Below are 26,620 nucleotides of genomic sequence, written 5' to 3'. Positions count from 1 at the left end.
CGAATAGCCCCAGCGAAAGCTGCACTAGCCTCAGTCGCCATTCTGGGGGGCGACAACAAACCATTGGTAGGAGACGGTTGGAGACTAAACCGTCCACTAGAGAGTAAAAGTGGAGGAGCCGGAGGTTGATCCGAAGGCCGCGGAATGCTAGGGACCTGCACCAAGGGGCACCTAAACGACCTTGGGCACAGGGAGTCCAGAGGGACGTCAACCTCCTGTAATAGAGGAGGCGTAGGCACCGGTGTCAACCGACGCCGAGACGGCGTCGTATCAACGTTGAGAATCTCCTTAGGGGACTCGGCCTGGGCGCGGTCCGACGGCGATCCAACCCCTAAATGCGGGGAGGAAAGAGGTCAAAAGGGTGTTGAATTCGGTGCCGCATCCGACGTCAGCGCAGGGCTATGCGGTGACTGGGCGGGTGGGCTGGACGGACGACTGGGAGGGCCCTCCGGGCCGTGTTCCGTCGACATCGTATTGACTCCGGAACAGGAGTTGATGCACGCAGCCAGCGCCGAGGACGAATCCACCGGCGAAGAATCGACATGAGTGCCCTCCACCTCTGTGGGACCCGAAGGCGCACCAGGGAGAGGGGGTGACCCAAAGAAAGAGTGGAGGCCCTTTGAATAAGCCTCCATTTAGACTCGTGTCGCTCCAACCCCCGGGAAGGGAGGGTATGGGAGTGACGACTGCTGGGCGCCGGTGCCTGGCAAAGACCAACAGCAACGGGCCCCAGTATCACGTTTACGGGAGGACGACCTCCACGACTTATGTTTTTGCTTACCCGTCTCCGAATAATGTCCCTGGAAATGACCTCGTGATTGATCCAGAGAGAGAGATCGGCGGCGAGAAGGTTCAGCACCGGACAGCCGTGCGGCCAGCAACTTCATACAACGCTCCCTTAAAGACTTACGTTTCATCTGTTGACAGGCGTTGCACTCTTTGGAGTCGTGGTGCACTCTCAGGCACCACATACAAATGGGGTGCGGGTCCGGGACAGACATCTGGCACGCACAGGTCTGCCGAAGGCATTGCACACTGTTCTGTGACGCCGAAGGGGTCGAGAGGGCCAGAAAACAGGCAAAGGAACTGCTGGTTTTCCAGGATCCACATTGGGACGCGGAAAAGAAGAAAAACTGACATCAGCGCGCCGGGAGGGGCTTATATGGCTCCACTGACGTCACGTCCGTGGACGACGTCAGGGCGGAGCCGTGCGGCGCCGGTGCTGCTGTGGAAAGTTTTCCGGATCCAGTCTGATGCCTGGGGATATTCTAAGTTAAGGAATCTGCGGCAAGATGTCTCTATCAGATACTGAAAACATGCTTATGTTTATGGAGCATTGCACTAGGTTTTAACTACTTTGCATCGCAACCTCCTTCAGTTTCGAGCTTTGCATGTTATGTTATGTTATTAAAACTTGTAGAGCACACGTTTACCCGTAGGTGTCTTGGCACTATGGACGAGCGAGGAGGTCTGCACTGACGGCTAGTTCTGGAATAGCCAGGTTTTCAAGCCTTTCCGAAAGCCGATAAGAGAGGAAGAATTTCTGAGCTCAAGAGGGAGTAAGTTCCAAAGTTTGGAGGTGTAAAAATGAAAGCTACGCCCACCCCATTGCACAGTGCGGGTTATTGGCACCTGGAGAAGTTTAGAGCCAGAGGACCGAAGATTCCTGGTGGGTTCGTACCAGGAAAACAGATTTTGAAAAAAGATCGGCCCTTTGTTGTTAAAGACCTTATAGGCTATGGACAGAGCCTTGAATTTAATCCGTTGCTCCACCGGAAGCCAGTGCAACTTGCGGATTTCGGCGGTGACTGAGTGGGTTCTGGGGATATTGAGAAGCAGTCTAGCGGCCGAGATATGCACACTTTGGAGTTTTTTGCGACATTGTTTTTGGGCGTTTCCTAATAATCCGTTGCAATAGTCCAGTTTGGACTGGATCAAAGCTGTAACAACTGTTTTTCTGGCATCTACTGGAATGTATGGGAGAATTTTTCTGATTTTTTTAATAAGAAAGTGGCTTGCTGACACAATAGCATTGGTGTGATGAATTAAAGTAAGTTTAGGATCAAGCCACACCCCCAGGTTCTTAACTTTTTCCGCCGGTCTAGGGGGTTCACCCATCTCTACTGGCCACCAAAGGTTGCCCCAACATGGTTGAACATTGCCAAAAGTCAAGATCTCTGTTTTAGAGGAGTTTAATTTGAGGCAATGGGTGTTCATCCAGCGATTGACCGTACGCATGCAAGTTTGAAATTGTGCAGCGGGAGATGATTCTTTTTTTTGTATTGTTATGGCAATCTGAGTGTCGTCAGCATAGGACGTGAGGCAGAACCCAAAGTTCTGAATTAGTGGGGCCAGCTCTGGGACATACACGTTAAAAAGTGATGGGCTCAGAGACGAGCCCTGAGGCACTCCACACAGGAGGGTGTATGTGTCTGATCGGTAGGCATCCAAGTCAACCATGAGTCTTCTGTCTTTGAGGAAGGAGGATAACAGAGCCAATGCTGTGCCCCCGATCCCTATTCTCTCGAGCCGCTCATGCAAGAGGGAATGGTCAACCGTATCAAATGCGGCTGACAGATCGAGGAGAATGAGCATGGCTGTGCCGCCCCGATCCATCGCCATCCTAATCTCTTGCATGAACAAACAATGTAGAAGGTGGATCGAAAGCGGACCACTCCACACGCAGCCTCTTGTCCACAGAGCTCCCTTGGGCTCACATCGCCATTCTTGTCGGCTAAATAGCTGAAATTGGATGCATAAGTTTGTTATTGGTACATAAAATCAAGGATCCACTTTACCAGAGTGTACCTTGGAACGTGTAGACTAAATGAGGACAACTGCAACAGAAGCATTATCCTACTGAGCTATATTACATGAAATAAAAACATGCGACCTACAAATTCCATGTAATTCTCTGCACAGACACATACATCATTCGAACTAGCTATTTATCTAATCAAGTCTGCTGCCCAAGATTACACACAGGTCTTTCAAGCAACCCTGGCCATTTACCAGTGCCATACCTGCAACAAATTTCTGCATCGGGAGCATGAACCATGAAATGAATTCTACTTGCCATCCAATGAATAAAACCGCACGGTCTGTGGGGTGAGAGTTTGTGCAAATATGCACAGAAGGATTGTCACTGAACAGTCTCATGTGGAATGCCCAGCTTCACTCCATCACCTTTCCTGCTGAAACATCTCAACCCTCAATGTATGGGATGATGCTGTGAGTGCTTTCCACTTCTGGTACTGGATATGTCAACTAGTTATTTTCGAAGATAATAGACATGCACCACTAGAAATTCGTACAGAGAGGTGATATGTTGTTGCGTGCTGCTGGGGCTTCGCTTTCTGTGCCAAGAATCCTGGTATCATATACGTTGTGCACAGGGGGACAACTCCTAACAGGAATTGCACCTGGAACTAGTTATTTTCCTCAAGGTTTGGACAGTCCAGGGCAACATCTGCAGGCCCCTTGATGGCCGCTTGGAGGCGGGGCCGGCTTCAATACAAACACAGACCTACAGGACTTCTCTGCCTTGGAGTGTTCAGCTCGCATAGGCAGAAACATCAAAAATGTAATTTTACAGAATAGAATAGAGATTAAAATATTCGTTTTATGCAAAAGAAATTCAACATTGAGATGCCCGCGCTTTCAGAGACCACTAGCTTAATTTAACGACGTTATGGGCAGAATTCAACATACTTTCCTTAGAATTAGATTTAGGAAACTTTAAACGAAGGAGATTGTAACTCAGACAAAGAGAGAAGCTGGGTTACTGACAGAACAGTCTAAAGGCTCCAGTCTCACTCTCCTCTGCCTCTACCCTGGATCTCTAAGCATTGTGAAGAAGAGGAGAGGTGAAGCGCTGTTGCTACGTTTAAAATATATTTAAAATAAGCACTGTTAAAGTCAACACGAGCAGTGAGGGCACTCGCAGAAGAATCATCCCCGCTCAGCGCAGCTCCGGTCGGATCACTTGGCTGTAAATTAAAGGAGTTGCGTGGAAAGCGGGAGGAGCGATGAAGCCAGGATTTAAAGGTGCAGGCACTTCAAAGATGTGCTCCATGTAAATAATAAAAATTTATTAAGTGCTGCAATAAGTGCTCGGGCCCCAAAAAGCAAAAATTAAAAGAACACTGAGCGAAGTACAGCGTCCATGACCGTGTGCCACAACAAACACTTAAGGGAAGTGCTTGATTACAGTGAATGCATGGCGGCCGTGAATCAGGTGCCCTGCTAAGTGAGAATTGCTTAGGTTGAAGGAAAAAAAAATTCCAAGGACACAAAATACTATGGCACAAGTGGAAGAGGACAAGTCTTGTGGCTATACTCCATGGGAGTTAACAATCGAGAAAAAGGTGGGACAAGCAGGAACCATTATCCACTTTGAAGCAACATTTTTTTAAAGGACACTGACAAAAGCCAATCAAAAGATGGAGGTGGGCTGTAAGCCCAGGGAGTGAATACAGCATGTCTGAAGAGACAGTGCATGAGCTGCCTAGGCTCGACCTAAAAAGCTATATAGAGTGGGCCTAGAACAGCTTGGACATCAAGAAAAAGGACTAGCAATGTTCAAGAAATATTTCAACTGAAACGGTGCAAAGAGAGCACAGCATTGTAGCAGTCTGAAAAGGCCAGATGCTATTTTACCCAGAGGTGTCTTCTGACCGTCAGTAAAAAACATATATTTGGACATGACTGAAGTATCGTGCTTTGGAATCCGGCTATGGGGAAGCATTCAATGTAATGAACCAGAAAAAAAACAATGGCAGACAATGTTCATTAACAGTGTAATAGCCAAATAGCAGGTATGTCTCCGGCAATGTGTAAAACTTGTTAAGCTAGTTAGTACAGCCACAATCACACAATACCATTAGGAACATACCTGTTTTACTGTCACATATCCTTTATTATAGTCTGCCTTCAGCTGAACTGTGAGGGAACAAAAAATCAAAAAACATCATAAGAGAAGTTACGAGCCTTTATATACTCCGGGTTAAAATAAAGAGATACGCAAGCATGCTTGCCATTTCAATTAACAGCCCTTGCTTCTTAGGTCATACGTTAGAACAATTAACATTACAGCAACTTTCAAGAGTTAATTAATGCAGACAAAGACTTACAAGGAGAAGGATGTGCAAACAAGGCAAGCACTAGGATGTTTGTTCAGAATGTTTATTTGTTGTCTAGGGCTCTGGTAGAGATCCGCTAGCAAGAATATATAGAATTATAGATGAGTAACAGTGAATTGCAGGGATGGTTTTTACCAAGGGCTCTGAGTGACATGAATTAGGCAGAACTCAGAACCCCAAAGTGAAAAACAGCCTTGTAATTTGCTTTTTGCCCAGCAAAAATAATCTGCCCCTGCTTTCAACAACTACGCAGGGGCTGAGGAGTAATGGGGTAGTTGTACATAAGATGGCCTCTCCTCCCTGTGCCAAATTTTTAAAAAATACTGGCCACCGGCTCCCATCCCACCACTCTCTGTGCCTTGCCCTCCCTCTGCTTCAGAAGCTGTGCTCCCTGCATTCTAGCGTGTTTTCGACAGGCTCTCATAGATGCCAGCCAGAGCAACCTGGAATTCCTTTATGATGTAGGAACAGTGAGTTACAAGATCTGTAACCCACTGCTGCTAAGTCACAGTTGTGAACTGGTATATTTTGAACCGGACATTCACACTAATGGTTCTCAGTGACAGCTATACAGAACAATGCTGTTCTGATGCAGCAACATTGGTAAACAAAAGCTGTTACTCACTGTTGCCATCTCATAAAGGAATTCCAGGATGCTTTGCTGGGTTCTCTGAGAGCCTGTCAGAGCAATGCTGGAAACCACAGAGCACTGCTTCTGGAGGAGTAAGCACAGAGAGTGGCGAGGGTGGGTGATAGGAGGCCAGGTTTTGTTTTTTCAAATTTTGGGCACATAAAATAGGCCATGTTATTTATGGCTCGCCCATTACTCCTCTGGCCCTATGCAATTGCACCACCGAGATCTTCCCGATGAAAAGGTGCGAATGTCTCCAATTCGCAATAACTTTGTCACCCAACCGCACCTTCTCAGGGCATCTAATCTATGGACCTAGCCCTTACAGTGAGTTCCTAGAAAGCCTATCGGACTCACTTGCCAGCCTAACTGTAAAGAAAGCTAACATCACCATAAAGGAGATCTAAACCTACACATGGAGGACCAGAACCTCCCTAGTGTTAAACGGCTGCTTGCAGATTTTGAAGCTTTCCAACTCTTTCAGTTGGTATTGGGTGCCACACATTCCAAGGGACATATACTGGATCTAGTTATCTCAAATCACTCAAACCTTACAGTTGGACCTTCAATACCAGTCCCCTGGTCAGACCATGAATATTTTCCTTTCTATATAGGGAAGAAAGGCAACGCTCAGCAGGGAGCCTCCCGAAGAGACGAGACAAAGAACATGTGCTGGGCTAAACTCAACGTAGAGGTGTGGGGCAATGCCCTAGATGAAACAAATGCACTTAACAACAAGTGGCCAGGAACAGTGGAGGAAGCATATTCAACCTGGATCACCCAATCTTTAGATAAAGTAGTCCCCAAAGTCACCCACAGAGCTAAAACAAGACCCAGGGCGGAGGGATAGTTTAATCCCCAATTGTTAGCACTAAAGAAAAACTGCAAAAAAAGGGAAAGGGACAGGAGGAAAAACGCAACCCACAACTTAACACCAAATATAAATCAGCCATTAAAATCTACCACAATAGTATTAAAGAATCACAGGCCAAGTTCTTTGATGAGAAAAGTAAACTGGCTCAGAACTCCTCAAAAGAACTGTTTGCGGGAGGTAAGGCTCTGACCTCCCCAGCACAGGACCCTCACCCCACAGAGGCCTCAGAAGAGAGGTGCAACGACTTAGCCAAACTCTTCCTGTCTAAAATCACGAGCATTTAGGGCTCCTTTATGGCGGGTAATGAAGATACCACAAGGGAGGAAAAAGTTCAGGTGGCAGACTCCCCATTAAGCTCCATCACTAACCTTCCATTAGTAGAAGTAGAGGAGGTAGAACTATTGATGGCTAAAGTGAAATCCGGATCACCGCTTGACCAAGCCCCACCGTACGTCCTTAAAAAAGTTACATCCATCATCCTTCCTTCGCTTGTCAAGATAATGAACCAGTCTCTGGAGATGGGCATAGTGCCTGCAACTTGGAAACATGCAATAATCAAACCCTTGCTAAAGAAAAACAATGCAGATTCTGCACATCTGGGCAATTACCGCCCCATATTATTTCTGACGTTTGTAGGCAAGCTCCTAGAAAAACATGTCAATAAATCCCTATCGGAGTACCTTGAAACATATTACTGTCTCCACCCCATCCAGATGGGATTCCATGCCCAACGTAGCACCGAGTCCGCTCTTTTGACAGTGGTGGAGCAACTTAGAATGATATTGGACAGGGGAAACTCAACCTTACTCCTCCTCGACCCAAGTGTGGCCTTGGTCACGGTGGACCATCACACCTTGCGAAGGCACTATGCTAAAATGGCTTACCTCCTTCTTGGAGGGAAGAACATTCCAAGTCCAGGAAAACACCATGGTGTCAGAAATAATGTCATTACGGTGTGGGGTACCACAGGGCTCTTCGTTGAGCCCTATGCTACTTAATGTGTACATGGAGCCAGATTCCCCCCGGATTCAACGTCTCGATGACGTCCTATGCCGACGACACGCAGCTGGTGATCTCTCTAGACCCTAGAACCAATTGAGACTCTGATAGTCTAGCACCCTGCAAGGAAAAAGTCATGGAATGGATGACGAAAAGCTGCCTAAAATTAAATGGGGACAAGACGGAGCTAACGATCCTCGGAAATATGACAGTCCCTAGGCCATTCATTTGCTGGCTGGACTGTCTAGGTAGTCCGCCCACGCCCAAGGACCACATTAGGAACTTAGGCTTTTAGCTAGAAAAAGACCTCTCTGAGAACACCCAAGCTAAGAAGTGGCTAGTACTTGTTTTGGACTACTCAGAAGTCTTCGGAAAATCCTAGATCATATCCCAATACAGCTTAGGAAGCCTGTAGTCCACTCTTTGGTCACATCCCACCTAGATTTCGGAAATTCGCTAATTCTGGGTGTACCGAAATATGTAACCAATAGACTTCAGGTGGTCCAGAATGCGGCAGCCAGACTACTGTGTAAGGCCCCAGTTCGGGAATCTGCCCAAAAGTACCTCTAGGAGCTACAATGGCTCCCGGTGGAGGCGAGAATTAAGTTCAAAGCATTAATAATAACCCACCGAGCTATTCACAATAAAAGCCCTAAAAAATGTTTTTTTAAAAAGGAATCTGGTTTCACCATATGTTCCAAATAGAAACCTGAGATCGAGAGGAGAAAGACTCCTAAAATCAATCTCCACAAAGAAAGTGAGGTGGGGGGCTGGGTGAGATCCTTCTCCCACCTTGCCCCCAAACTCTGGAACTCCCTACCGAAGGAATGTCCGTCCCTGGACAAGGAACTAGAATTCCGGAAATCAATAAAAATCTGGCTGTTTAGACAGCACTCCTAATTATCTCCTTAAATCAGTCTGCAACCTGTCTCTCAGCACTGGGAAGCCCTAGGGCAGCTATGCGCTCTACAAGTCTAAATTAATCATAACAATATTAATAATAATAATAATAGCAGTTGGAATCAGGGGTAGATGATTTTGGAGCCTGTAGTAGCATAAAATTATAGATGGGTAAAAAGTGAATTATAAGGATGTTTTTCACCTCGGAGTTCTAAGTGACATATTAGACAACTCGCGCTTCACTCCTGTTGTCTATGTGATGTCCCACAGAACCCCTCAGTAAAAAACATCCTTGTAATGCAGAGGTCAGGAATGGGATTGACAAAATAATGTTTCCGTTAAGGGGGATAGGCCATGAATTGAGTTCAAGTCCCTTGCAAGGTTCTTCAACTGAGCTCTGCTACATGCCAACAGCCAATGTGCCTATGGCAGGGAGTCATGGGTTGGCTTTGAATGAGTCTTAGCAAAGTTGATAACTGTATCCAAGGGAAAGCAGGTTAATTTAGGGAATCCCATAAGTACACTATTGTAGTAGCCAAGTTGCCTCACTAAGTGTGAACTAACGGGTGCATCTGTCAGTGTTAAGCATGAGGTATGGGAAGATCTTTCGGATATTAAGCAAATGGTGGACATCCAGCACATTTTAGATTCACTAGATATTCTTAGGCTGCTGGCAGACGGGAAGAAGCGAAGACATTTGGTGAAACCACAAGAGTGTCAATGGAGATAGGTAAGATGAAGCGGGGAATGCATGACTCAACTGGGAATGAAAGATCACGTGGCCATGAGTGCCCAGCAGCAGTGAAACAAATATGGTTTTGAATGTGAAGATGAGTGGTGAAAAAGAGGAGACGATGATTTGCATTGTCAATATTAAGGTCAGCATAAGCAGAAGGAAGAGGTAATGTTCCCTATTGAGGCTGTGCAGAGGGGGACAAGTAATGGGCCATGGAGAGCACCTATGTGAAGAGAGGTGAACGAAGACACAATAGAGGAAAATGGAGAGGAACAGGGAAGGAGGTAAAAGGGTTAAGTAAAATGGAATGGTCAAGTATATTTAAAGAGGATAACCATACACAAATGGCTGATGTAGTATGCTGAGATAATGCATTGGGGAAGAAGAGAAAGCACAGTTTTTGTCAAGTGGAGGGTATGCACACATTACAAGAAAGTGTGGAGTATATGGCAAGAGCATACACAGATATTATTTGTACTGAATACAAGAAGTTTCAGGAAAAAATGGTGAATGGGTGAGAGAAGGAGGGAGAAGGCTGGTCAACTGTTCTATTTTTTTTTAAGGACAGTATTACCTAAAATGTAGTATGGAAAATGACAGTTACTAGAGACAAGGTGAATAAGAGAGACTGGTGAAGGCTGATGAAGATAGAAAAGATAGTTTAGATTTGAAGGAAAGATGGACAAAAAACAGGTTGGCAGATTTGTATAAAAGGAATAAACTCAGTCAGGAATGAGCCCAAGATAGAAGAGAAGGTGGCAAGAAAGGTGTGATGGTTAGGAGTGATGAAGGACCTATTGTGAATTTACAGTGGGCATGCAGCCTCCCCATAGCTTACGACTGGTTGGCTTTGTCACACACATCTGCTTTCTTGTTATTCAATGGCTTGCCTCCCTCTTCTCATGTTTGTCCCTCCCCTAGTGCATAACATTTTTACCATCCTTATGACTGTCTGAATTTTATCATTAGTGTTGCCTTTGTTTGTTCAGCTGATGTGATACCAGGACACTTTCCACCACATGAGGGCACAGGAAACATTTCAACTTTATCAGTTCCATACCAGCAGCTCACATGAACTCTAAATTTAAGGTCATGAGGGTGCCCTGTCTTTTCAACGATGTCTGTCTTTCCTTCCACCTTTCTTTGCTTCGTTCCTTCTGTCCGTTTATCTTTCTTTTTTCTTTCTCACCTCTTTGTCTTTCTTTCCCTTTTCTTTAGTTGATTCTTTCCTTCCTTGCCCCTCTTTTCTTCATTATTTGCTCTTTATTTCATTAATTAACTTTACCCCTTTCTATCTTCCCTTGTTCATTTTTGCTTTACTCTTTATCCTTCCTTCCTTTTTCTTGTCTTCATCTTTTTTCTTTCATTCTTATTTCATTCTTCTTTCTTTTCTCTTTCGTGCCTTCTTTATAGGGAGAATAAAGGACAGCTATAAAGTTTGTCATGAGAAGCCAAACGCTTCTTGTTAACTAGTAGGTAAACACCCCCCCTTCATTTATTGGTCTCTCGTGGTGAGGCAAAAACATGAATTAATGACAGTCCACAGAAGAAAGAAATCTGAAATGTCCCTTTTTATTTCAAACGATTCTTATTGAGCGCAAGAAAGTTAATGGGGTTTTTGGCTTGCTTACACCCAAGCCATCTACTTGGATCATACAACGAGCCAACTTACCTCTGTTTACATCAACAGACCAGAGACAACAAAGGTGTATTTACCTTAGCAAGGAGCAGGAAGAGCAGTTTAAATGTTAATGCAGTAGCTCCTTCAGATATTCTTCCTCCAAGCTAAACAGGTTAAAGTGTTGCTTTTTAAAATCCTTTGAATGCAAATCCCACAAACTGAAATTAACACACGCATTACTAGATCTAAGGAAGTGGAAGTGAGAAAAACAGGAATTCTGAAAATATCTAAAAAAAAGAAATGACAAGGGTTTCTCTGCTAAATATGGCTTCCATCGATGTATCAATGAACAGAACTGCTTGTAAGCCTTACAGATTTCAGGTTAAGGTGCTGTAGTGTGTGGCAAATCTTCCCTGGAAACACATGTCACATACAAGCTAAGCCTGACCGTATTCCACTTGAGTGCACTAAGAACTTAGAGCATGCATGTGAAAGGCTTAGGTTTGGAATGCTAACGGTCTGATTTGTAATGCTAACAAATATGTACTTGATCACCAGATTTGATCCAAGACTGCATTTTGACCTTAATCGCATTAACAAAACAGAATTTTCTGCTCACAGAAATCTGCAGAGCTATGTGTAATGATTACGCCCATCCAAACTTGCATGGGTCGGTCTCGGACAGGAGCAGAAATAGTTACAAAACTGTGCCTTCCATACAGTTCTGCAAAAGGGACATTGTCAGTATTCTGAAGCAGCAACATAAGAGCTGTGCAGGAGTGCCCCCTCCCCTGTTGCAGGGATTCTGCACAAACACAGAACTATGCGTAGGATTATAGGGACTGAGTTATCCTACCACCTTAGTACTCATGAGCCCAGGACCAACTAACTATAGTGTTTCACTTGTTCTCCTACTCACTCACAGAGAAACAAATATTTAGACACCCCAGAACATAACACTTCCGAATCTCTCAGGAATCGCGGTTGCAGGACACACACTTTCACTCGCACTCTTGTACTTGTCCACAATAAGATCTCACAGAGACACAAACAAGTTTAAAATATTTATTTTAACTAATGTGCTCTAATATGCAGTATATGTGCCACAACAAGCAAAAAAATGCATAATACAAATAAGGTCAGCATAGCAGTTAGTCCATAAATCATGGAAGGTAAATTCATTATCAAAAGGCAATATAGCCTAACTCCCCTTGCATAGAAGCAGTATTATTATATATGAGAAGATCTCTGGGTTTTGGCTGTAGACCCCATACCTTAGCCTACAGATGGCAGATCTACTTTATAGGTGCGATCTTGCTCTTCTCTCTGGAAAGGTCCAGAGTGTGCTAACCATTCGTGTATTCCAATAAAACCAAAGAACGTTGTCCCAAACACAGCTGCATTGGTATGTTTCGTCTAGGAGCTAAGGCCTGGCCAGAACAAAATAACAAGGGTGTTAGACCTGTAAACCCTTTGGGTGGTCCTTCCTATCTTTTTTTTTTTTACCCCCTTTTCTGCCTTCTCATTCTTTTTCTTTTTGTCCACCACCTTTCTTTTGGTGTTGTCCATAGGTCTCTGGACGCTCCATGATGACTAATTTATCATGAAGCGTAGGTGCTTCTCTAAAATGGTGGAAGAATAGGAGATCCTGACAAAATGGTGGCCTGCCAACTGTCAAGTTTTTACCTCATTGCTTGGTGCCATAGAGGGACATGAGGGGTTTGGAACCTTCTGGTCCACTCTGGACACTCTGGGCCCAGGTTATAAAAGGTGGAATGTTGGGCGGCCATTTTAGAGTGTGTTCTGAGAGAGGGTCCAGTTAGGAGTTTAGGCTGCTGGGCAGGGAGGTTAGTGCACTGTGGGAGGGTTTGACTGTCCCCTGGAGCTGCTACCCCTCGATGTTGACGCTACCCCCTGTGCATTGACCTAGCCCTGCTGTCCTCAGCTTAGGGAAGTCGTATCATCCTCCCTTTATTGCCCCGTGAGAGAAATCCTTGTTTGGCTCTGGGGTGTGAGGGCATCCGAACTGACAGGAGGGAGGTGAGTGCTACACCCTCCTGTAGGGGACTGGGTCCACTTTCATCAGCCCCTCGACTCTGCTGAATTGCCTCCCGGAGCCCTTGGGTTGTCAGACTCCTTACAATCCTGACAGAAGTTCCTAGAACTTGCCCTCCAGTGCGGGACCTAAGTCTGCCACAGACCCTGGTTAGGCTAGCACGTACCTGATCTAGCTGCTGCCGGCCTGTTTGGAGCCCCTGTAGTGGGAATGGTTCTGCCTGGGGGCCGGAATTGGTGATGCCCTGATTTCCGGACTGGCGCGGGAGAGAGAAGTGCCGCATTTCCCGTGAAGAGAAGGTCGGGAGCGAGATTGAGCGAAGTCCCGCCCTGCGCTGACAGGAAAGTGCGCAGGGAGGTGGGACGGACGTACAGGAGGCCAGACCCCGGGGAGGTTCCTTCCTCCTCGGAGAGCAGAAGGGAGGGGACGCCAGGAGCAGGGCCTACCAATCGGAGTCAGCGGGAATTCCCCTCCGTGAGCCAGCCGCTAAGGGCCCTCCCAGCTGAAGAAGGCGTTGGATGTGGAAGTGCTGTATCTCTGACTGTCACAATCCTCGGGACCTACTGTTACTGCTTTAGACGACAAGTAAGCTGGGAATTGGGCTAGTGGGAGGCCAGGCAGTGCTCCTAAATCCTCTGTTGGGCCGTGAGGTGATCGGCCCCTTCAGCCTAAACAGGAAGAGTGTGAGAAGAGCCCACGGAGCTAAACTAACAGTACTAAACTGCCGGGGGAAGTTATTGTCTGTCAGAACTAAGAACTCAGGAACCACACCAGCATGACTTGGGCTAATCTGAAATTGGTACTCGACAAGTCAATCGAGTGGGGCATGTTGATGTGCTGAAATAAATGTGAAGCCATGATTCTTTGAGAGGGAAAAGCCCCTCCCCCTTTGTTATTAATTTAATTCATGCTCTGCCCTCATTAAGTAGGTAATTTCTTCACCAACTCTATACCTGTATGGATTGCTAATCTGATCTACTATTTTAAACGAATGTAGAATGGATTCAATGTAAAAATGATTTACTGTTTTGGTCTGCAGACAGCATACTAGGCATTCAGCTGATTGATTCCTTTATCAAGGCACCAGTGCTGCAGAATTACCACTAGAACTTATTCTCTTTCTGATGGGTAATTTAATGAATTTATGTTTACAACTAATCTACTTTATGATACTATAAGTAAAAAGAAGAATCGCTTATGAAATGTGATCCTATGCTTCAACATGTGTTTACAAGTGCAGGTGTATCAGGAGTAAGGTCTAAATGTTGATTTAATAAATTGTGTGCAACTGCTAAACTAACTGAAGGAAAGATAAAGCTTTTCGAACTTTTTATAAATACGGTGTAGTGTCATTTTTAAGTGGAAGTACGCGGTGCTACTGTTTTGAGTGTGTCACAAGTGCAACAAGTCGCCTCAGAGTTATGCCTTATTGCTTGAGCCAAGCTACCCTAGGTGGAGCGGTAACCCCGGGTCCAACATATTGGTGTTCAGCGGTGGGATGAGAGCTTGTGCTTGCGTCCACTTGGCAGTGGCTTAGTGTACACCACGTACCTACACCTGGAGTTTTCTCCTAGTGGACTCCCTAATTGGATGTTTTGTTTTTTACAAATTCCTTTCTGGTGGTGGGTTGAGGTAGCCCCGATCTAACGCCTCTTTCTTGAATACTCCAAAGTAACTGTCTGAGGCCCCGCTTGGTAAAATGGAGTTTGAATTGGATGAGCTCGAGACCTATACAGCGGTCCAGCTCAAGGAATTTTGCCAAGAGAAGGGGGTGTTCTTCAAGCGTGGGGCGAAGAAAGTAGAACTTCAAACCAGCTTGAGAGCATGGGTGGCAGCTCACCCAGATGGGAAAAAGGAGGAGGAAGAGGAGGATCGTGACACTGTCATTGAAGCAGAAATGCTGTACCAAACCAAAGGGGGGAATTTTCCTAGGACACCTTCGAGGGCGGGCAGTAGTGTATCTGGAAGGAGCCTGACTGCAGCAGAGTTAGCTGACAGGAGGGAGGAAAGACAATTAAAATAGGAGTTAGCTAGGTTGGAAAAGGAGAGGGAGGAGACAAGGCTCGCTCATGAGCTTAGTTTAAAGGAGTTAGACCTCAAAGCCCTTCAGGTAGGGACCTTCAGTACTCCTGTTGGTGGCACCGTACTTAAAGAAATCACCAGGGAACCCAGCCCCTACTTGCCCAAAGACGTAGTCGCTAGTTTCAGTGTAGGGGACGACATTGCCAAATGGTTGGCTGCCTATGAGGTCTCGCTGAGGGCCCATGGGATAGCAGAGTCACGGGGGGGGGGTGGCCTGTACAAATATATGCCTCCGGTCGGGAGGGATGCCCTTCTAGCCTTAGTGTGAAACAGTAAAGGTATCGGATCCTACATCTGACCAACCCGGATCTCAACAATAGGAAAAACAGAACAAGGTGGCTGGACAGGATTATTCGTGAAACAATTCCCCAGACACACAGTCAATCTGTACCATGTGACCACTGGATTTAATTTTCCAAACAAGTTTATTTTTCTTTTTTACATTTATCAGCAATTTTTTGAAACACAAGCACAAACAAAACCACTGTCAATTCAAAAGGTTCATATATACAGTATCTACAAATGCACACATTTACAAATTTACAACAAAGAATCAAACAAAAAATTGGTTAGACACACCAAAAGACAATCACATATGTATAATATTTCAAATAAATTGCAATTATATACAGTGCAGAGATTAGTCCATAAGCAAACAAACGGGCACCAGTCCTAGAGATTGAAAAAACCAAGTGACAGGCGGGGTTGAGATCGAAAACAAGCCTGCCTGTCAACGAAAGCCTGTGGTGTAATGTTAAATAGGGTTGCGAGGCTAGGATACAGAGTGGTGGTATGATTTACATCCTAGCGGCACCCTTTGTTGTAGCCACAGGGTGGTATTGTCGACGCGTTTCGAACCTAAGTATTCAAGGTTCTCTTCAGGACAGGGACTGGGAAACAGATTCTGCACGCGGGCACAAAGATTGCCGTGGCGTAGGTATATCGTGTTCACACCTGCAATAGGCGCAGAGCAGGACTTAAGGCGTGGTGTCAGGCTTCAGAAGCTTGCGGGTATCAGGGCGGCTCACATTATTTTTGCGCGTGTAGGTCTGGCTATGCAGACCACGGGGAGGGAAGCGGCCGGTCACTGGCCTCAGTTCAGGCCGGCAGTTAAAATTGGCCCGTTTTCTGAATGAAGTAATCAAGCCACAGTAAGGTCCGTGTTCCTCACTCTCTCCCAGGGACAAGCTGTCTGTCTGAACTGAGGCCAGTGACCGGCCGCTTCCCTCCCCGTGGTCTGCATAGCCAGACCTACACGCGCAAAAATAATGTGAGCCGCCCTGATACCCGCAAGCTTCTGAAGCCTGACACCACGCCTTAAGTCCTGCTCTGCGCCTATTGCAGGTGTGAACACGATATACCTACGCCACGGCAATCTTTGTGCCCGCGTGCAGAATCTGTTTCCCAGTCCCTGTCCTGAAGAGAACCTTGAATACTTAGGTTCGAAACGCGTCGACAATACCACCCTGTGGCTACAACAAAGGGTGCCGCTAGGATGTAAATCATACCACCACTCTGTATCCTAGCCTCGCAACCCTATTTAACATTACACCACAGGCTTTCGTTGACAGGCAGGCTTGTTTTCGATCTCAACCCCGCCTGTCACTTGGTTTTTTCAATCTCTAGGACTGGTGCCCGTTTGTTTGCTTATGGACTAATCTCTGCACTGTATATAATTGCAATTTATTTGAATTATTATACATATGTGATTGTCTTTTGGTGTGTCTAACCAATTTTTTGTTTGATTCTTTGTTGTAAATTTGTAAATGTGTGCATTTGTAGATACTGTATATATGAACCTTTTGAATTGACAGTGGTTTTGTTTGTGCTTGTGTTTCAAAAAATTGCTGATAAATGTAAAAAAGAAAAATAAACTTGTTTGGAAAATTAAATCCAGTGGTCACATGGTACAGATTGACTGTGTGTCTGGGGAATTGTTTCACGAATAATCCTGTCCTTCTAGCCTTAGAGCAGGAGGAACAGACTACTTACCTCACCATGAAAGTGGCATTGATCAGGAAGTTTGGGCTGACCCCTGAAAAATACAGACAGAAATTCAGGAACAGCCACAAACTGGCTACACAGAACTGGGTGGATTTCCTAGACTATGCCAAGAAGGCCCTAGAGGGTTGGGTGCAAGGCAGTGAGGTGACTGACTACGAGGGGTTGTATGACCTATTATTAAAGGAGCACCTACTTGAGAAATGCTTTCCAGAGCTGCGTCAACACCTGGTGGACAGCAAGCTGACTAGCCCTAGGAAGCTTGCAGAGGAGGCGGACATCTGGGCTAGTACCCGGGTGTCCTCAAAGGGGACTGGAGGGGATTCCCAAAGGACTGGACAGGGCGCTCCCCAGAAGAAAGAGGGGGGAGACAAAAAGAGGGAATTCTCAAAAGGCCCCCAAAACAGTTTCCAATGAAAGGGATCAGATTTCACTCCTAGAGCCAACCCACAAAGACCCCCTCATCCTGACCATAATCAGCAGCCAAGGCTTGTCCGCTGTTATGAATGTGGTGGGGTTGGGCACTATAAAGGAGATGCCAAATGCCCAAAGAGACCACCCCCTCCCACTGGAGGAAAAACCCCGGGAGTGGCTAGTGTAATGCTCGGGGAGGAGTTGCCCTTGGATAAGGGAGGGGAGTGGGCGGGAATAACCTTAGTGTCCCTGGGAGACAAAGAGATGGTTCCCAAGATCCAGGTGCCCCCAAATACCGTCAAGTATGGGCAGTGGGTCACCATCAACGGCCAAAGAGGGGAAGCTCTGAGGGACACAGGTGCCAGTCAGTATGACTATGGTAAGGAGTCATCTGGTGTCCCCAGAGCAGGTGATCCCAAACGTACTCCACCCCGCCGCGATGGCTGACGGCAGACTAGGTCACTACCCTGTGGCTGAAGTTCCCTTTGAGTGGGAAGGGGTCGCAGGTCCTCTTCGAGTTGCAGTAAGCCCTGCCGTGCCAGTCGATTGTCTGTTGGAGAATGATATGGAACACAATGCTTGGAAGGAGGTGGAATACCGGACCCATTCGGAGATGCTGGGTACACCTGATTGGGCTTGTGCAAGCACACGGTCCGCGACTACCCGGAGGGGAAGTTCGCCAGGGCTGGAGCCTGGAACAAAGGCACAGCCAGCTGCCAAAAAGGGGAAGACCCGGGGACAGGAGAACCTTGCCTCGGAATCCACACCCCGTGAGATGGATGGGACACCTGAGGTGGTGGATCCGGAGTCCACGGAGGGGGATGTTGTCTCCTTGGAGGACCTACCTATCCCTACGGAATGGCATGTGGAGGGAGGACCTACCAGGGAAGAGTTTTGTCAGGGGCAGAAGGACTGCCCTACCCTTGAGGGTCTGAGGCGACAGGCCGAAGCCCAGGCAGCAGGTAACTTTGCAGGGAACTTCCACATTTACTGGGAGGATGGTCTTCTCTATAGTGAACCCAAGGCTCCAGTGCAAGGTTCGTCACGGGCCTTGGTAGTACCCCAACGTTACCGAGCCTTTCTCTTAGAATTGGCTCACAAAATACCCTTGGCAGGACACCTGGGTCAGGACAAGACCTCTGCCCGGCTTGTTCCCCATTTCTACTGGCCTCAAATGAGGGTGGCGTCCGACACTTTCTGTAGGACGTGTGTGTCTTGCCAAGCCAGTGGGAAGACAGGGGTTAAGCTGAAAGCTCCCCTGGAACCACTACCTGTCGTTAGCACCCCCTTTGAAAGGGTGGGCATCGACATTGTCGGGCCATTGTATCCACCCACTTCCGCTGGTCACAGGTTTATCCTGGTTCTGGTGGATCACGCCACTCGGTACCCAGAGGCAATTCCTTTGAGGACCGTTACTGCACCTGCAGTGGCTTGGGCCCTGATGGGGATTTTTACCCGAGTGGGTTTCCCCAAGGAAGTTGTGTCTGATAGGGGAACCAACTTCTTGTCAACATAAATGAGGGCTATGTGGAAGGAATGTGGGGTTACCTATCGGTTCTCCACCCCTTATCACCCCCAGACCAATGGTCTGGTGGAAAGGTTCAATAAAACCTTGAAAGGCATGATCAGAAGTCTGCCTGAGAGCCTGCGGAGGAAATGGGACGTCCTCCTACCCTGTCTGTTGTTTTCATACAGGGAAGTACCCCAGAAAGGAGTGGGCTTTAGCCCCTTCGAACTTCTGTATGGGCACCCAGTCAGAGGACCTCTCAGCCTGGTGAAAGATGGATGGGAAAAGACTCCCAAGAAGCTTCCCCAGGATGTGGTGAGCTACATGCTGGCCTTCTGGTACCGAAAGCTGCCCCACCGGGCACCACTCCTGAACTCAGGTTCTGTGTGGATTACAGGGGACTGAATTCGGTGACAAAGACTGATGCTCATCCAATCCCTAGGGCGGATGAGCTCATTGACCGGCTGGGAGCTGCCCAATATCTAAGTACTTTTGACCTCACATCAGGGTGCTGGCAGATCTCCCTTACAGATGGAGCAAGGGAAAGGTCAGCCTTCTCCACGCCTGAGGGCCACTACCAGTTCTGTGTAATGCCCTTCGGGCTCAAGAACGCCCCTGCTACGTTTCAGCGGCTGGTGAACCAGGTCCTCTCCGGGATGGAGGCCTTTTCTGCTGCTTATCTTGACGACATCGCTGTCTTTAGCAGCAGTTGGGAGTACCATTTGAGTCACCTTCAGGCTGTTCTCCAAGCCCTGAGACAGGCTGGCTTGACAATCAAGGCCAGCAAATGCCAGATTGGGCAGGGGTCGGTAGTGTACCTAGGCCACTTGGTGGACAGGGGAACGGTGCAGCCCCTCCAGGCTAAGATTGAGACTATCATGGCCTGGGAGCCCCCCAAGACCCAAACTGAAGTCCGAGCTTTCCTGGGCCTAACAGGATACTACCGTCGCTTTGTCAAAGGTTATGCACGATTGTGGCTCCTTTGACTGAGCTTACATCAAAGAAACAACCTCGACGGGTAATTTGGACTCAGGCGTGTCAACGAGCTTTTGACACCCTAAAGCAAGCAATGTGTGCGGCACCTGTCTTAAAGGCCCCTGATTTCTCCAAGGAGTTTATTGTCCAAACGGATACATCGGAGCATGGCATTGGGGCAGTGTTATCGCAACTCAATGAAGAGGGCCTGGACCAACCTGTTGTCTTCCTATCAAGGAGACTGCTTCCCCGGGAACAGAAGTGGAGTGCGATTGAGCGGGAAGCCTTTGCGGTGGTATGGGCTCTGAAGAAGCTGCGGCCATACCTGTTTGGCTCGCACTTCCTTGTACAGACTGACCACCGGCCCCTTCGTTGGCTGATGCAAATGAAGGGCGAGAATCCCAAACTGTTGAGATGGTCCATCTCCCTACAGGGAATGGACTTCCGGGTGGAACATCGGCCTGGAGAGGACCAAGCCAATGCAGACGGTCTCTCGAGGTACTTCCGCCTTAGTGATGAGAACTCCCAAGGGGTTGGGTAGCTCTCCCCACTTTCAGCTGGGGGGGACGCGTGTTAGACCTGTCAACCCTTTGGGTGGTCCTTCCTATCTTTTATTTTTAATTTTTTGACCCCCTTTTCTGCCTTCTCATTCTTTTTCTTTTTGTCCACCACCTTTCTTTTGGTGTTGTTCATAGGTCTCTGGACGCTCCATGATGACTAATTTATCATGAAGCGTAGGTGCTTCCTGTGAGAAGTTGGCCTGATATATAGTGCTCACTATTCTAGTGATCACTTTGTATCATTCCAAACAACCCTTATTGATGATTGGTTGTAAGTCAACCTGATAGACCAGCAGCTATCCTAGTAGCATGGACAAGAGCAGTCTTTAGGCTAAACTCTAGAGGGCGTGTTAAGCCAGCTGTTTTACCATCACATTTACCCCTTGAACACCAAGTGAAAGGACACCACGCAAGTTGTTATGAAAATAAAGTATATTTATTTATAACACAACAACCCTGGACTCTTTATGAGGACAGGGCGCTAAGCACAATACAAAACTCTTAAAGAAATACTGAAAGTCGCACAATTTACACAAATGGCCGAGGGGCATGAAAAACCATATACTACAAAAGTGGAATGCGAAATACTAGCAGGTAAGTAACTAATCTCAGAGGCTTTGGGATCGCTAGGGCTGTACTACTGAACCTTCAGATTACTAGCAGGAGGCCTAGGGGGATCGGGTGCAGAGTGTGCACTCTCACGCGGGATGCGGAACAAAGTCTATGGATGCTAGATTTCGTAAAGTTAGTGTTATCGGACGAATCCGACTAGATAGAGCTGAAACGAAAAAGGATCTGGACACTTAGATAGTTAAATGTAAATGTAGTTGAGCTTATATAGCGCACAGCTAACCGCAGTGGGTTTCCCGGTGCTTGCTTAGGGAACCCGTCCTGGTATTCCCCTGTGAGATAGCAGGGTATCCACAAGGTGAAAGTCAGGCATCCCGCCGCGAGGGGCCGTTGTGGAGATTAAGCAAGCTATTGCCCAGAGTCGCAGAGTGTGAACCCGTGAGTCGAGGAGGCACCGGGTCGAGAATTATCGAGTCCGTGGAATTTTTAGCCCAAGACCCGCCGAGGCGGGGAATTGAACCCTGGTCCAGGACCGATCTCAGCTTCCGGGTCTGCTGCCTCTAACCCCTGAGCCACACTTCTCAGCTATGCTGGAGCACCGAAATGCTCAGGTTACCTAGCCCAGGGGCTGCGGCTGCATAGGTCTGAAAAGACGTCAGGAATCCTCGTTGCAGTCTATGGAGCCTGAAAGAAGAAGTTGCTGGCAGGCGACCAGTGAAGAGATTCGGAGGGATCCAAGTCTGGATCGGTGAAGAAGGAGACCTGTAAGCAGAGGGGACCAAGTTCTGAATCACTAGCCAGTGATTAGGTGGGCACCAGGATGGCACCGGGCGAAGTCACCTCGACCAGGTGAGTGGGCGACGCTGGGCTCTGCAGTCTCTCGGACCAGGAGGCGTTGTCGGCGACCAGGATGGAGGTGCGAGCTGCCCCACGGAGGTATCTGCTGTCGACGTCGCTGGACCCAGGATTGGGGCAACAACTCTTGGCAAATGCAAGCCCACGCGGTGGACTCAAAATGGCGTCTGGAGTGGACCAGGAGGGTCCGGGGTGCTCCTCTGTTGGAGGGGAGCAAGGGCCAGCCTGGAGCAACCAGACCAGCGGTGTTGTCGTCGTGGTGCGTCGTCAAGAGGGCCACAAGCCAGCAGGCAAGTAGCCGGACAACGCGGTGAGAAGTAAAGAGCAGAAGGGCCCCACGCAGATCTCGTGGATGCTGGGGGGCTGGACTTCGGTGCTGGAGCTGCTCAGGGTTAGGGCTTCTCAACCCCTAAAGCACTCACTCGAGGATCCCTCGGCGGTCGTGCTGGGCAAGCGTCGTGCAGTCCTGAAGATGGCCGGTCCCTCGAGGTCTCGTCACACCCACGAATCTCAGCTGGGCTGAAGATGCAGGTAGAGGTCAGAGGTGCCAGGGAAGCCGGTTCTCGTCGAGCTGGGCAGTCTTGATCCGGAGGAGAGACTTACAGCAAACCGCGATGCTTGGATGGTGCCTGCGGGTGCAGGGTGACTACTCCTTAGTCACAAGGGAGAAATCTTAGGAAGAAGTCTTGAGTTCCTTTCGTAGAAAGTAGTTTCAGGATTCAAAGATGATCTGATTTGGAAGGGTCCCCGCTCCCACCTTTATTCTAAAGAAAGGGGCTGGTACGCGACTAAGTCCTGCCCTATGGGTGGGACTAGGAGGGGGGTGGTTACACCCCTCTCCTTTGTCCGGTCTCCCCCCAGCTCAGGGGCTGGTGTGCCCCAGGAACTGGTTTGAGCCGGCATATGCACAGTGAGCACCGGGGTGCCACTTGCAGTCACCTTCCTCTAAAGCCCTGCCTACCTGGGATAGACAAAATCCTGTCTGGGATGGTGCTGGCACCGCCCCTGACAGGAAACCCTTTGTCCATGCCTCCGTTGCTGGAAGGACTCCCAGCAGCAGGAGGGCAGACTTGTGTCTCGTGGCAGCATCCATTTTGTGGAGCTGAGGCTATGTCTGACTTTAACCGGGGTTCACAGTTACATACATGTCGTGTCCCTCTAGAAGGGTGGAATTCTAACCCCGTCGCCAGAATTGGCGAGGGGTTAGTATTCCAATTCGTATGACACCTTACTCGACATGTTTTGATAATGCTATCCCAAAGTTAGCATATGACCGCGAGGTACATAATGCACTTAAGAGTATATGGTATAGCGTTATCATGGAACAGCTATTAGGACTTGGTTCCGCAAGCTGCAAACGGGCTCAGCTCATGCCAGAGCACCATTTCACATTATTCCAAGCACTCTGCCTTCAGGATTGATAAGGCCTGCCATAGGAGTGACTGATAGGAATATATGTGTCCATTTTAGGGTTAGATATAGGAATACTATATCTAAAGCAAAGGGTGATTACACCACCTTGCCCCAGCTGTCAAGCAGCCAGTTGTGTCAGTTTTGGATGGCCAGCCAGGGGTGGCATAATACATGCTTCAGCCCCTGGTAGGCCCTGGGTACACCTATGCCCTGGATACCTAAGGTATACTGTACAGGGACTGATAAGATGACTCAGTATCCAATCAGATATGTACCTAGGGTACATGGAATCCATTTTAACAGAGAGAGCAGTGGGCCTGGGGTCCTGAATAGCAGGGCCCCAGGTCAACTAAGTCAGAAAACCAGCAAAACACCAGGCAAAAAGTTGGGGGCAACCATAGTCAGGGATCTACCTTCCTACACTTCTCTAAAATGGTGGAAGAATAGGAGATCCTGACAAAATGGTGGCCTGCCAACTATCAAGTTTTTACCTCATTGCTTGGTGCCATAGAGGGACATGAGGGGTTCCGGAACCTTCTGGTCCACTCTGGACACTCTGGGCCCAGGTTATAGAAGGTGGAATGTTGGGCGGCCATTTTAGAGTATGTTCTGAGAGAGGGTCCAGTTAGGAGTTTAGGCTGCTGGGCAGGGAGGTTAGTGCACTGTGGGAGGGTTTGACTGTCCCCTGGAGCTGCTACCCCTCGATGTTGACGCTACCCCCTGTGCATTGACCAGCTTAGGGAAGTCGTATCATCCTCCCTTTATTGCCCCGTGAGAGAAATCCTGGTTTGGCTCTGAGGTGTGAGGGCATCCGAACTGACAGGAGGGAGGTGAGTGCTACACCCTCCTGTAGGGGACTGGGTCCACTTTCATCAGCCCCTCAACTCTGCTGAATTGCCTCCCGGAGCCCTTGGGTTGTCAGACTCCTTACAATCCTGACAGAAGTTCCTAGAACTTGCCCTCCAGTGCGGGACCTAAGTCTGCCAGAGACCCTGGTTAGGCTAGCACGTACCTGATCTAGCTGCTGCCGGCCTGTTTGGAGCCCCTGTAGTGGGAATGGTTCTGCCTGGGTGCCGGAATTGGTGATGCCCTGATTTCCGGACTGGCGCGGGAGAGAGAAGTGCCGCATTTCCCGTGAAGAGAAGGTCGGGAGCGAGATTGAGCGAAGTCCCGCCCTGCGCTGACAGGAAAGAGCGCAGGGAGGTGGGACGGACGTACAGGAGGCCAGACCCCGGGGAGGTTCCTTCCTCCTCGGAGAGCGGAAGGGAGGGGACGCCAGGAGCAGGGCCTGAATAGCAGGGCCCCAGGTCAACTAAGTCAGAAAACCAGCAAAACACCAGGCAGGCCAGACCCCGGGGAGGTTCCTTCCTCCTCGGAGAGCGGAAGGGAGGGGACGCCAGGAGCAGGGCCTACCAATCGGAGTCAGCGGGAATTCCCCCTCCGTGAGCCAGCCACTAAGGGCCCACCCAGCTGAAGAAGGCGTCGGATGTGGAAGTGCTGTATCTCCGACTGCCACAATCCTCGGGACCTACTGTTACCGCTTTAGACGACAAGTAAGCTGGGAATTGGGCTAGTGGGAGGCCAGGCAGTGCTCCTAAATCCTCTGTTGGGCCGTGAGGTGATCGGCCCCTTCAGCCTAAACAGGAAGAGTGTGAGAAGAGCCCAGGGTGCTCAACTAAACAGAACTAAACTGCCAGGGGAAGTTATTGTCTGTCAGAACTGAGAACTCAGTTACCACACCAGCATGACTTGGGCTAATCTGAAATTGGTACTCGACAAGTCAATCGAGTGGGTTATGTTGATGTGCTGAAATAAATGTGAAGCCATGATTCTTTGAGAGGGAAAAGCCCCTCCCCCTTTGTTATTAATTTAATTCATGCTCTGCCCTCATTAAGTAGGTAATTTCTTCACCAACTCTATACCTGTATGGATTGCTAATCTGATCTAATATTTTAAACGAATGTAGAATGGATTCAATGTAAAAATGATTTACTGTTTTGGTCTCAGACAGCATACTAGGCATTCAGCTGATTGATTCCTTTATCAAGGCACCAGTGCTGCAGAATTACCACTAGAACTTATTCTCTTTCTGATGGGTAATTTAATGAATTTATGTTTACAACTAATCTACTTTATGATACCATAAGTAAAAAGAAGAATCGCTTATGAAATGTGATCCTATGCTTCAACATGTGTTTACAAGTGCAGGTGTATCAGGAGTAAGGTCTAAATGTTGATTTAATAAATTGTGTGCAACTGCTAAACTAACTGAAGGAAAGATAAAGCTTTTTGAACTTTTTATAAATACGGTGTAGTGTCATTTTTAAGTGGAAGTACACGGTGCTACTGGTTTGAGTGTGTCACAAGTGCAACAAGTCGCCTCAGAGTTAGGCCTTATCGCTTGAGCCAGGCTACCATAGGTGGACCGGTAACCCCGGGTCCAACAAAGGGGCATTGTTGTTCAACCTTAATCACACTTTTCAGACAAAATCCCAGGAACCTGAAGAGTGTGAACCCGAAGATGGGTTCTCATGTGAAAACTGCATTAGAGGCAGTTGCAAAAATAAAGTCTTGTAGTAACGTGTGCAAAGCAGCGGGCAATCTACAGCATGCTCATACTAACTTAGAGGAGATGACAATGTCCCCAAAGGCCATGTGACACCCCTCACCATATGTAATCATGGCAGACAAAGTTTATAAAAGGGTGACAGAATTAGGGAGAGGCAGCACACGCTGGGACTTGTTACTGATGGGATATGGCGAAGAGCTACTATGCCCTGCAGATACAACAGGTTTGTAACGCACAAAGGGAAACTGGCCTGGCTTTGGCATAACAGAACTCAGGGGCTGATTCAATTCTTGACTGTAAGGATACACCATTTCAACGGCGATGGAGTATCCTTACCATCAAGAATGTGGCCCACCTGCTGAATTTAAATGCGAAAGGACTATAGGATTAATCACTGTGGAGATTACTCCATTTCCGATGTGATTGATTCCCCCTGCCCCTACCCAAACTCAGTAAGGGCTGTCAGAAACTTAGTGTTTTTTAAAAATACCCCTCACACACCAAAAGGACCCTTGATGTCATGCTTCATCATTGAGGTCTTCCCACCCCTCTACGGGATGCGGCGTGCTACTACCTACGACAACGCGCTGGGGGTCGCGTAACTAGTTAGCATGGAGGAGTCTCGACCCCCAGCGCGTAGTCGTAGGTAGTAGTACGCCGCATCCCGTAGAGGGGTGCGAAGACCCCAATGATGAAGCATGACACCAAGGGTCCAT

The 26,620-nt window shown here is 47.9% G+C and overlaps 1 protein-coding gene across 2 annotated transcripts in view; it reads right to left on the bottom strand.

Annotated features, from left to right (window-relative positions):
• LOC144818779 (aprataxin-like) overlaps positions 1 to 26,620 on the bottom strand; it is a 239,295-nt gene that overhangs the window by 140,535 nt on the left and 72,140 nt on the right. For both annotated transcript variants that reach the window (XM_078676519.1, XM_078676520.1), the window contains exon 3: positions 4,895 to 4,941. In XM_078676519.1, coding sequence (XP_078532645.1) covers positions 4,895 to 4,941 — 47 coding nt within the window. The remainder of the gene's footprint in view (positions 1 to 4,894; positions 4,942 to 26,620) is intronic.

This window comes from Lissotriton helveticus, chromosome 2_1, assembly GCF_964261635.1.
Source record: "Lissotriton helveticus chromosome 2_1, aLisHel1.1, whole genome shotgun sequence".
Classification (NCBI taxonomy): domain Eukaryota; kingdom Metazoa; phylum Chordata; class Amphibia; order Caudata; family Salamandridae; genus Lissotriton; species Lissotriton helveticus.
The sequence above is the reverse complement of the archived record's forward strand: the minus strand, read 5'-3'. Positions and strand labels throughout refer to the sequence as shown.